The 11790-nt window shown below is 50.2% G+C and overlaps 2 protein-coding genes across 2 annotated transcripts; both read left to right on the forward strand.

Annotated features, from left to right (window-relative positions):
- The first annotated feature begins 3012 nt into the window (after nucleotides 1–3012).
- On the forward strand, nucleotides 3013–6903 carry IL10 (interleukin 10). The gene is made up of 5 exons (XM_014948482.1): nucleotides 3013–3171; nucleotides 4547–4609; nucleotides 4926–5078; nucleotides 5751–5816; nucleotides 6117–6903. The coding sequence occupies exons 1-5, from the start codon at nucleotides 3013–3015 to the stop codon at nucleotides 6204–6206; spliced, it is 531 nt and encodes a 176-aa protein (XP_014803968.1). The 3' UTR covers nucleotides 6207–6903.
- On the forward strand, nucleotides 6895–10174 carry LOC106891733 (interleukin-10-like). The gene is made up of 4 exons (XM_014948449.1): nucleotides 6895–6996; nucleotides 7113–7265; nucleotides 7945–8010; nucleotides 8311–10174. Exons 1-4 carry the CDS (start codon nucleotides 6895–6897, stop codon nucleotides 8398–8400), a joined length of 411 nt encoding a protein of 136 aa, XP_014803935.1. The 3' UTR covers nucleotides 8401–10174.
- The last annotated feature ends 1616 nt before the right edge of the window (nucleotides 10175–11790 follow it).

Genomic DNA, 11790 nt, shown 5'->3' on the forward strand with positions numbered 1-11790 from the left:
GAAAGTAACGACAGAGACCAAGAAGGCAAAAAAAAATGTAAAAACTTGCCCGCATAAAAGCTTGCCAACATAAGAAAAGCCATGTACATGCATACAAAAAGCATGAATGCCACCCCACTTCAGAGGACAAGACCTCTGGAAACCACCCAGCCCAAGCCCTGCCTGTGCAGGGTCACCCAGCGCACATTGCCCAGGTCCATAGTCAGGATGAACCTCTCTGGTCACCACGCTTGGGGGAAAGAGCCTTTGCCTAAAAGCCTCTATTTTACTGCAGAAATGCAATTCTGCTGAGTACTGCTTGTGAACGTGCAGATCTCAGACGTTTGTGGGAGGTGGGGTAAAAGTGCAAGGATGGCTTTTGAGTAACACACTTCCCTTCCTGAAATGATCTTCTTGGCAAACGTAAAGCTGTTTCCTAAAGGTTTAGAAATACACCCACATCCCCCGGACACTCTTTAGGAAAAGGTGCTTTATTCATTCATGCAACTGCTTCGTAGTACTGCAGAGTCAATGCCTTTCCACGGCAGTAAGCAGGGGTGAGTCAGAGCGAAACTGCACCGTCAAGATCTCTGACACGGCGAAGGAAACACAGGTAAACACAGCGGGGTGGCATCCGTGCGCAGGCCGCAGTTTCCTTTGTGGAATGGACACATGGGGCTTACGCTCGTACCAAACAAAAATACAAGCCGGGTTCCAAAACAGGGAGGAGGGAATTGCACAAGTGCAAGAACCTGCTCTGCCCGCCGCGGGTGGCGAGCTGCAGTGACTTCATGGGGACCCGCAGATTGCTCAAAACAAGAGAAGTTTGGAAAAGGAGAGCTCAGCTGCCCAGCGGGGAGGAAGGAGGGCTCCTGGTGCCATGTGGCTGACGGTGGAGGACATTCCCAGGTGCCCAGAGACCCTTTGCTTCACATCCCACACCAAAAATACCAGCTGAGGCTGAAATGGACACCCCATCCCGATTTGCAGCGAAGTGCCCAGGGCTGCATCCTTCACCCAAGGGAGTGGGATGAGCTCTGGGCTTCTCTCCAGGGTCAGGCTGGACCCGCTCTGGGGCACAGCATCACACCCACCAGCCTTACCACATCGGGTCCGATGCCCCGATGAAATTAAGCACATGCAGGTCTTGGCAGTGAAGCTTTATTGACCCATGGCAGATTCCAGTTCATTCAAAATAAGTAAAAAAAACCCAGACCATCCATGGTGGGAGCCTAAGGGGGAAAGCGGAGAAAGGTGGGAAAGGGTTGAGTTTAAAACGACTCGATTTTGTCTGAGCCATCTGCTGCTGCTCGCTCTTCTCCTTCCTCATGGCTTCTGCCGGCCGTCGAGGGGAGAAACCGCACGGCTGTGTTTGAGCAGGGGAAGAAAAATGGGTCACCAAATGCGTGACACACGCCGTGATTCAAACGAACTAGTGTGCCTGCAGTGATTCAGCGGGAGCAGGCTCCCTCAGCCAACCTCTGGAAGAGGCAACACCACCAACAAAAGGCAAACAAATCAGAAAACAAAATCCCACTTTGCCTCCATCTCCAACTCCTCAGTCACTGATGTCTCATCCCCTTTACTCTTACTCATACACACGTACATCAAACATTCCTCTCTTTTCTTCCTAGAAATAATATTTTAAAAAATCTAAATATACAGTAACAAAGAATACTTTGCATTTTTTCCAGCATTTTTTTTTTTGCAACAAATTCCTTCACAGAGGCTTGCAAATTAAACTTAAAAGATCAGTGCAGTGAAGGAAATGAGACTTGAAGTGATTTGACCCAAGTATCTCCCAAAGTATTGGGAAAAACAGACAATTTCAAAATAACATTGGAGATTTCCAAGAAAATCTTCTAATTTCAGAAAGGCCAAACTCACCTCCACTTTCTCTTCCTTGGATAACAGATTCCAAATTCCCCAGTGAAATCTTTATCACAAGGAAGCAGGGGTGTGTGTGCTAATATATATAGAAAGAGAATATGAAAGAAAGGAAGGTGGAAAACAAGGGAGACGTCAGAGGAATTATCTTCAGCTCTGAAATGGTAATTTTATCAGAGCTGGGACAATAAGTCTCAGTGCACACAGCACACCCCGTTCGCAGAGCCACCTCTGGGCTGCTCAGACGGGGTCATCTTCATTTCTAGGAAACGAAACAGGATTAAATAGCCAGAAAAAAAGAATATTCATGGTCTGCTTATGCAGTTCAATACGACACACCGATGTTAGAACAGCAGCTCCCTTGGCACAACCTCTCCCTGCCCACAGGGATGGAGCATCACCGCATCTCAGCCCAGCACGACACCAGCTGAGGCTTGGGAGCACAGCCTTTGAGCTTGCTGAAAGCAGGGAAAATTAAAATTGACATCAATTTCATCAGACATATGCATTAACAGAAAAAAAAATAAATTAAGATTATTACATGTATTTACACTATAGCATTCGAATGCCAAAGGAGCACTGTACTTGAGCAGTTTCATTAGGAGTACTGTACTTGAGCAGTTTCATTAAAAGCAATGCTGCCAAGTAGGGCATGGTACTGGAGATCCTGAGTGCAACTTTGATATGGAGGCTTAAAAATAGAAACACTTTTTTCCCCTAACAATAGGCCATTCAGCTAAAAATAAGAAGTAACCGTGAGAATGCATAAGTAAACTAACACAGCCCCTTTTCTTCTTCGTATTATATCTAAAGCTTTCCTCCTCAGCCACATTTAAATTTACAAGAAGCAAGCAATGAGAAAAAAACTGCAGAGTCTAAGCACAAAAAGATTTGATGGGTGTGAGGAGAGGAGGGGGGTCAAGAGAACAGGAAACCCAAGTTGACGGGAAACCCAAGTGACATTTGGTTTTAATGAATGACTTAAAACCCCAATATTGCTCGCCAGGAAATGGGGAGAGGAAATTGAGTGCTGTTTTGAGAGTATAAATTAGGGGCTCCATCAAGGTGAAGGCTGCAGATTTGGCATTTTTACCCTCCTGTGAAATTGAGCTGGACAGAGGGGGAGAGCATCTCCTTTTCCACAGGATGCAAACCTGCCCAGCCCTGCTCCTGCTGCTGCTGGCCACCGGCGCCCTGCTCGCCCGCTGCTCGCCCCCCGAGCCCTCCTGCCTCCACTTCTCCCAGCTCCTGCCCGCCAGGCTCAAGGAGCTGAGGAGCAAGTTTGGGGAAATTAAGGATTATTTTGTAAGTATAACCTCCCCACCCTCCCGCTTTAAACTTCTCCTCCTCCTCCTTCTTCTGCTGCTTTTGCAAAGTTCAGTGATTTGGATGAGGGAGAAGAGCTTCCTCCCAACAAGAGAGGATTTGGTCGCGTTATGGGGCTGACGGGGGTGAGCAAGAAAAGCTCAGTTTCACTGTTTGCTGAGAGGCAGCACGCAGGGGTTTTCTTCCTAGTTTTAGTTACAACGAACTGAAGCGATTTCATAATGAATCTTTGCCAACCTTCCTAGGCAGAGCTCCCCCGAAGCGCCGCAGACCTAATTATGGGCTGAATTAATAGGAAGGAAATAGTTTCTTCTTTGGGGCACCAAGGTCCAGCCTCTCTGAACTCGATGCTAGATGAAAAGGGAAATCTTTTGCTACAGACTTTTTTCTTTGAAAGAACCACAAAAGCCTGAACGTGGGGTTTTATGACTGGAGAAAGGCTACGGTGACCAGCACTTGCTGCAGTTAAAGCCTGATGAAGGTCATTGCTTTGCATCGTGGCAAAGGGGGGGGTCGGGGCTGCTCCCCAACAAGATGCTCAGAGCATTTGTCCTCCCATCAGCACCGATGGGGATGGCTGCTCCCACCTGTCTTACTGTTTTAATTGATCTCAGGGTGTTTTAGCAACAAAACAAGATAGTTCTCCAGACTGAATTCTCAAGCGAATGTCATAGCTCCTATATATTATCAAACGAACACAGGCAAGACTTTAAGATTCAAAGCCTGCTGCACATCTCCCAGTTAGCACTGGGAAGGGATATTTTGAACCTTTTGGAAAGCTCTGCAGCACCTTGGTGCCCCGGGGTGATGCTCTGGGTGGTGCCAGCCCACCCCGCTGATGCTCTGGGGTCCTCCAGAGCTGACGGTGCCACTGAGCCACCAGGAGAACAAACACCCTCTGCAGACCCCCCCTTTCCCCCAGGGACTGGAGACTCAGAGATACCAAACCCCAGGGAATCAGCCCCAACCCGGGCAGCCCAGTGGGGGGGTACCTCTCTCCGGGGGCTGCCGTAACTTGGACACCTCTGCAGGGAGCGTGTGGTTTGAGGCAGCTCGTGCATCCCCACCCTCCGCAGCCGCGCTGGCGGGAGGAGTTTCACATGAATGACACCGACGGTACTGAAGTTTGTGATTTCGTTTTCTTGCTGTTTTCACCTGCACTGCAAGATCACGGACCAAAGGCTGGGTGACGCCTGCCTCGGGTGTCACCGTGCTACACACCACGGGCTCTTTGCCTTCTCTTCAGGGAGGCAAAATGCAAAGAATGAAAACAAACCTTTGGCAGGGCAAAGGGAAAAAAAATAATAATTGACTACCCAAGTGAAGCTCATGCTTCTGTTGTATCCCTCTACAGCAATCCAAAGACGATGAACTCAGCATCCAGCTGCTCAGCTCCGAACTGCTGAATGAATTCAAGGTAAGAATTTTTTTTACAATCCCCATCTAAAAAGTCCCTTTATCCTTCATCGTCCTTCGGGCGGTGTTTTGTAAGAGAGGAAGCAGGTTGTAAATCGGGGCATTTCCTAACGTCACATGAGGATGGTTCTCCAGCCGAGCGGCAACACGTGTGTCTGCGGCCGGGCTGACACCTGGTCCCCCCCCCGGCAGCCACAAAGTGTGATGCTAACGTGCTGCGAGCTCTCTGACCACCACCACCATCAGGCTTTTTAAAAACACCCACACACACCAGTGCTGGTGGCCGTCCCCAACGCGGTTACCTCCTCTCGCCCCAGGGGACCTTCGGCTGCCAGTCGGTGTCGGAGATGATGAGGTTCTACACCGAGGAGGTCCTGCCCACCGCCCGGAAGACCAGTGCCCACCACCAGCAGAGCGTGGACGACCTGGGCAACCTGCTGCTGGACCTGAAGGCGACCATGAGGCGCTGTGTGAGTGGGGCTCAGCACCACGGGGCTCAGCATCACAGGGAGGGGGGGATGAAATCAGTGTTGTGGTGAGGTAGAGCCAGTCCCAGAACAGCAGGAAGGTGGGGAGCGGGTGCTGGGTCCCCCCAGGAGCAGGGGTATTGGGATGGTGTGGAGGAGCAGGGCTCCGGGCAGGCAGACCCCATAAGGGTGGTGTTTCTCCTAACCCCGGCTCTCCAGGCTTTCATCAGTTAAAATGTGATGATTCAGGGGCTAAATTCCACTTATTCACAGCCCTTCCCAACAGGGTTTGGCTGAAGAGATAACGGGAGGACGGGGGGGGGTGCGTCCCTTACCTGGGTGATGAAGCAGCGATGATGCTTCCTAAAACCATGCCTGGTATGGCCGTGACCGTATCACCCACCACGGGCTGCATCAGCTGGGACAAACCCAGCAGTGAGGGGCAGGGGGCTGGGAAAGGGCTCGGGGTCTGTCCTCGGGTCCTGCCACACTCCTTTCGTGGGTGTATGATGCAAATCATCCACCGTTGCTGCCCCAGAGAACCCCACGGGTGCCGTGGGGAAGGGAAGGAGAAGATCAGTGGGGTGGCAGTTGGGGGGGGGGAGAGCCGCCGCCGCGCACCCTCGGGGAAGGAAACCCGTGTGGTTGAAGCCGTTGCTCTCTGTCCTCTTACAGCACAGATTCTTCACGTGCGAGAAGAGGAGCAAAACCATGAAGCACATCAAGGAGACCTTTGAGAAGGTGAGATCCCCGCTTGCGTGGCTGAGCTGAGGTTGGGAGGAACCCGCCGTCCCCGGGCGCTGGATTTTACTGCTGGCTTCGCCTTAGGAGGGAGAACAGAATCTAAAAAAGTCTTTAATTATAGAAATAGCTAAGGCAGGGAAATCCAGAGAGCGATGCTCAGAGGAGCAGCCGGTGGGTTCCCCAGAGGGGTTGGGCAGAGAAGCTGGAGGTGGTGGTGGAAGGAGAATATGTCTAGAGATTGTCCATCACCCACCACCACCACGTTCAGGCTTAAACGGACTTGGCTTTCACCCGCAGATGAACGAGAATGGAATCTACAAGGCCATGGGGGAGTTTGACATCTTCATCAACTACATCGAAGAGTACTTGATGATGAAGAAGAAGTAGTGAAAACGCCCACGGGTCTACATCTTTCACACAAAATCCTGCTATTTTTTTCAGAAATCACTTTAGGCTGGAAGAGCACACAAGAGATTAAGTTATCTTAGGGTTCAAAGTTTAGTATTGTATTTAGAACTTATTTTTTTTACAACTGAATTTAATATTTATTAATTTTAATACCTCAGTGTTTATGTTTACAATATGTTTTGAAGGAAAGTGTGATGAGCTTGTAAAATACTATTTATTGTTCGATATTTTAAAACTGTTTATGATAGAGTTATTTTATTCATAGCTTCAAAACACCCAGAGCAGTGTTCCTCTGGGGAGCAGAGAACGAGCAAAGCTTATCCCAAGTGCAATTCCACTGGGCATGGTCGCCTGATCAGGAGCAACTCCAGCTCAGAGCTCAGCAAAGTTTAATTTTAAGCAAATGAGCGCTCTCCTCCTGTTCTATCCCTCTATTTATTTAGGCAATCCAACGCTTTTATGCACAACCACCTCACTGTCTCTGGTTCTGCAGTGGGAATTAGGCACTGAAATATTCAATATTATTCCATGGCCTTGCACTGAGCAAGATAATCATAAATGTAACACAGGGTGGTTTTTTCCTCCTGCGCAAAGAGAGCAATGCGGAGGAGGAAGAGGAGGAGGAGGAGGAGCTGTACTCCTATGAGCACGCGACCATGCCACGGCAATGAATCAGTTAACCCCACCTCTCGCCTATAGATTAGAAGAAGGCAACACGTGTGTCTGCGGCCGGGCTGACACCTGGTCCCCCCCCCGGCAGCCACAAAGTGTGATGCTAACGTGCTGCGAGCTCTCTGACCACCACCACCATCAGGATTTTTAAAAACACCCACACACACCAGTGCTGGTGGCCGTCCCCAACGCGGTTACCTCCTCTCGCCCCAGGGGACCTTCGGCTGCCAGTCGGTGTCGGAGATGATGAGGTTCTACACCGAGGAGGTCCTGCCCACCGCCCGGAAGACCAGTGCCCACCACCAGCAGAGCGTGGACGACCTGGGCAACCTGCTGCTGGACCTGAAGGCGACCATGAGGCGCTGTGTGAGTGGGGCTCAGCACCACGGGGCTCAGCATCACAGGGAGGGGGGGATGAAATCAGTGCTGCGGCGAGGTAGAGCCAGTCCCAAAACAGCAGGAAGGTGGGGAGCGGGCGCTGGGTGCCCCCAGAAGCAGGAGCAGGGGTGTTGGGATGGGGTGGAGGAGCAGGGCTCCGGGCGGGCAGACCCCATAAGGATGGGGTTTCTCCTAACCCCGGCTCTCCAGGCTTTCATCAGTTAAAATGCGATGATTCAGGGGCTAAATTCCACTTATTCACAGCCCTTCCCAACAGGGTTTGGCTGAAGAGATAACAGGAGGATGGGGGGGGGGTGCGTCCCTTACCTGGGTGATGAAGCAGCGATGATGCTTCCTAAAACCATGCCTGGTATGGCCGTGACCGTATCACCCACCACGGGCTGCATCAGCTGGGACAAACCCAGCAGTGAGGGGCAGGGGGCTGGGAAAGGGCTCGGGGTCTGTCCTCGGGTCCTGCCACACTCCTTTCGTGGGTGTATGATGCAAATCATCCACCGTTGCTGCCCCAGAGAACCCCACGGGTGCCGTGGGGAAGGGAAGGAGAAGATCAGTGGGGTGGCAGTTGGGGGGGGGGAGAGCCGCCGCCGCGCACCCTCGGGGAAGGAAACCCGTGTGGTTGAAGCCGTTGCTCTCTGTCCTCTTACAGCACAGATTCTTCACGTGCGAGAAGAGGAGCAAAACCATGAAGCACATCAAGGAGACCTTTGAGAAGGTGAGATCCCCGCTTGCGTGGCTGAGCTGAGGTTGGGAAGAACCCGCCATCCCCGGGCGCTGGATTTTACTGCTGGCTTCGCCTTAGGAGGGAGAACAGAATCTAAAAAAGTCTTTAATTATAGAAATAGCTAAGGCAGGGAAATCCAGAGAGCGATGCTCAGAGGAGCAGCCGGTGGGTTCCCCAGAGGGGTTGGGCAGAGAAGCCAGAGGTGTTGGTGGACGGGGAATATGTCTAGAGATTGTCCATCACCCACCACCACCACGTTCAGGCTTAAACGGACTTGGCTTTCACCCGCAGATGAACGAGAATGGAATCTACAAGGCCATGGGGGAGTTTGACATCTTCATCAACTACATCGAAGAGTACTTGATGATGAAGAAGAAGTAGTGAAAACGCCCACGGGTCTACATCTTTCACACAAAATCCTGCTATTTTTTTCAGAAATCACTTTAGGCTGGAAGAGCACACAAGAGATTAAGTTATCTTAGGGTTCAAAGTTTAGTATTGTATTTAGAACTTATTTTTTTTACAACTGAATTTAATATTTATTAATTTTAATACCTCAGTGTTTATGTTTACAATATGTTTTGAAGGAAAGTGTGATGAGCTTGTAAAATACTATTTATTGTTCGATATTTTAAAACTGTTTATGATAGAGTTATTTTATTCATAGCTTCAAAACACCCAGAGCAGTGTTCCTCTGGGGAGCAGAGAACGAGCAAAGCTTATCCCAAGTGCAATTCCACTGGGCATGGTCGCCTGATCAGGAGCAACTCCAGCTCAGAGCTCAGCAAAGTTTAATTTTAAGCAAATGAGCGCTCTCCTCCTGTTCTATCCCTCTATTTATTTAGGCAATCCAACGCTTTTATGCACAACCACCTCACTGTCTCTGGTTCTGCAGTGGGAATTAGGCACTGAAATATTCAATATTATTCCATGGCCTTGCACTGAGCAAGATAATCATAAATGTAACACAGGGTGGTTTTTTCCTCCTGCGCAAAGAGAGCAATGCGGAGGAGGAAGAGGAGGAGGAGGAGGAGCTGTACTCCTATGAGCACGCGACCATGCCACGGCAATGAATCAGTTAACCCCACCTCTCGCCTATAGATTAGAAGAAAGAGAAATAGTAGTAGGAGTGAAATGTTTGGTTCTAATAGAACTTGACTCAATCGTTGCTAAAGGGCTGGCTCCAGAGCTGCTGGGTCGGCCACTCTGCACTTTCAAAAGTTAATCTTACTATTTTCCAGTCTTTGATTGGGTTTTACTTGCTGTTTTATTGTGGTTTTGGTTTTTTGAGGTTTTTTTTTCTGTTTGTTTTTTTTTTTTCTTTTATAAGTTAGAGGATATTTAATTAACCACCATTTTAAGGTGGCTTGGGTAATTTGCATTCAAATACATAAAGCTGCCCGCAGCACTGACAATATTCGGGGTTGTGTTATTTCTAATCCTGCGCACGGGGTCGGGGAGGGGGGGGGCAGTGTGCCCCTGAGAGGGGCTGATTTTGGGGCTCCCTTCTCCCTGCCCAGCCTCCTGTGACCCCCCGTGGGCCAGAGGAAAACCCCGTGACCCAGAGGCATTTGCTCCTAATATTTAGGAGCATCAGGGCACCAATAGGATGAAACACTGTCAGTTCGCTGTTTGCTTTGTAAGTTACCACTGCGGAGAGGCTATTTATATTTGATTTATTCTCTGTGGCTGTTTATGGTGACAGAAGGGCATTCCCACTGGCAGCCTGCCCCACGGGAACTGGGGATCCCAGCCCAAGAGCAGCCCCGAGCAGGAATGCGGCTCCGTGGGTCGCTCCTGCTGCTGGAAGCAACGGGGTGGCATCAGCTCAAGGGCAGAGCGGGAGCCAAAGGCTGTAAAACTTAATTTAAGCTTCTTACCAGGACACGTTAAGTTCCCGTTGAGCCAACTCTGTACTTGCTTTTTCCACCAAATGCCTTGATTTCAGTCAAGGATGGCCCCAGACCTTTGCCAAGAGCATCCGCAGCTCCGTTCCAGGAAGGTTCATGCTGGTGGGGGGGGACACCTTGGCCACGGCTTCTGGCACTGTGTGAACTTTCTTGTCTTCATCTGTATGAAAGAAAATCTTTTATTTTTGCTAATAAAGACCTTTTAACGAATAAAGCTTCTGTTCTGTTCTCGCAAGTTGTTAGCAGGGCTGTAACCCAGCAGCAGCGTGTAGATGCTGTGCCCAGTGTCACCGTGCCCAGTGTCACCCTGCTGGGGAGGAGCCCAGTGGGCACTGGTCCAGGCGAGGACCAGCACCAAGGACGCCTTGTGTGCCTCAGTGACCAGGGAAGTGAGAAGACCTCATATTTAAAAGCAAATGCCTCATAAAATTTCTTGGAGCAAAACACCTGCCAGGGGTTTCTTCCAGTGGAGAGACAAACACTGGCCCCAGGGTACTCCACGGGTGACTCCAGCCTCTAACTCTAGCAACTGTTTCAGCCATTGCCCTTTTCGGAGCAGAATTTACAGTTAAATAATAGTTACGTGCCCAAATGGCATCGATAATCAGCCCGGCTTTAGCATCCCTTCCCCTGTCTCGCAGCAGACAGCGCTGCTGCCTCTGTCTATCGACTGAGACGTTGTTAACTTCACGTTTTCTCTCAGTCAGGATGCACCCTATCTGATCTAGGATGATCCTAGATCAGATAGCAGATACCGGCTGAAAAATAGACTAATACAAACTAACAACAGAGCTGCTGGCTTTTTCCCAGGCTGGGGAGTACATCTCCATGCATGTGGATCCAGGTGCAGGGCAGCTGAATCCCAAAATAAACTGAGTGGGGAGAGGCAGATGGGAATTTACAGCTCTTTTACAAATAAACCCAGAATTCAAGCAGCGTAACCATCTCCAAACTCCAGCTGGTGCCGGTGGCCGCTGACAGGTACTCTCCTGGCCACCTTTCTGTTTCGCTTTAGAGCATCTTTCATTTTCACCTCTCTGAGCCCTGCGCTGGCAAGTCCAAGCAGACTCCGGGTGTTTATTGGCACCTGGGGTTTCTTTCCTCACTGCATTAGAAATAAAAATATTTTCGGTTAGTACAACAGTGACTAATTCTGTTTGTGCCCAGGCTTCAGCCCGGTGTAGGTCAGTGGAACTGATGAATCTGCCCATGGTTGGTGTTCCCAGTTAAACCTATACTAAGCGCTGCTGGAAGTTTCTCCCCAGGCAGGTCTGGTCTTCATGCTCCCCGACACCTCGACGTGTATTTTCATCCTTTTTCTGTAGCTTTTCTTCCCCAGGAAGGTAGGAAACAGCTCGAGGCAGGAGCCCAAGGACCTTCGTGAGTGAGACTGGTGCCTGGGCTCTGCCCTGCAGGGAGAAAAGGGCAGCGTCAGCTCAGCTGTGGTGAGTTTTTCAGTAAAGCTCAGTCACTCTGGTTTAATTAACCACAGGAAGGAAGCAGATGGGATGCCTCTTGCTGTACGGAGCACGAAGGTTTCCAGTTACCTGATGTGACAGGATTCACTTGATTCCCACGAAAATATGGGCAGAGCAAGTCAGCAATGGGGATGGGATGGCTGCTGGCTCATCAGTGCGGGAAAGGAGGTGGCACGATGGGGGAGAGGCAGCTCCACTCCTCTGAAACTGGGTTGGGAAACTGGAGGGACTGGGGAATGGGGCTGCAGGGCTCCAGCCAGGGGCACGGGTTTGCTGGAGGGAGAGAGAAACAAGAGCCAGGGGACATTTAGTGCTAGCTCACCATACAAGCTAAGTGCAAAGAAGTCTGTGCCATTTGTCACCAAAAACACGGCGATGTTTGC

This window comes from Calidris pugnax, unplaced genomic scaffold, assembly GCF_001431845.1.
Source record: "Calidris pugnax isolate Ruff unplaced genomic scaffold, ASM143184v1 scaffold91, whole genome shotgun sequence".
In the NCBI taxonomy this organism is placed as follows: Eukaryota; Metazoa; Chordata; class Aves; order Charadriiformes; family Scolopacidae; genus Calidris; species Calidris pugnax.

Excerpts from the sequence above, each read along its gene's own strand:
- IL10 (XM_014948482.1), top strand. The coding sequence starts at position 3,013 with ATGCAAACCTGCCCAGCCCTGCTCCTGCTGCTGCTGGCCACCGGCGCC. Across the intron at positions 3,172-4,546 it reads GGGAAATTAAGGATTATTTT|CAATCCAAAGACGATGAACT; the intron begins GTAAGTATAACC and ends ATCCCTCTACAG. Across the intron at positions 5,817-6,116 it reads TCAAGGAGACCTTTGAGAAG|ATGAACGAGAATGGAATCTA; the intron begins GTGAGATCCCCG and ends TTTCACCCGCAG.
- LOC106891733 (XM_014948449.1), top strand. The coding sequence starts at position 6,895 with ATGAATCAGTTAACCCCACCTCTCGCCTATAGATTAGAAGAAGGCAAC. Across the intron at positions 7,266-7,944 it reads AGGCGACCATGAGGCGCTGT|CACAGATTCTTCACGTGCGA; the intron begins GTGAGTGGGGCT and ends GTCCTCTTACAG. Across the intron at positions 8,011-8,310 it reads TCAAGGAGACCTTTGAGAAG|ATGAACGAGAATGGAATCTA; the intron begins GTGAGATCCCCG and ends TTTCACCCGCAG.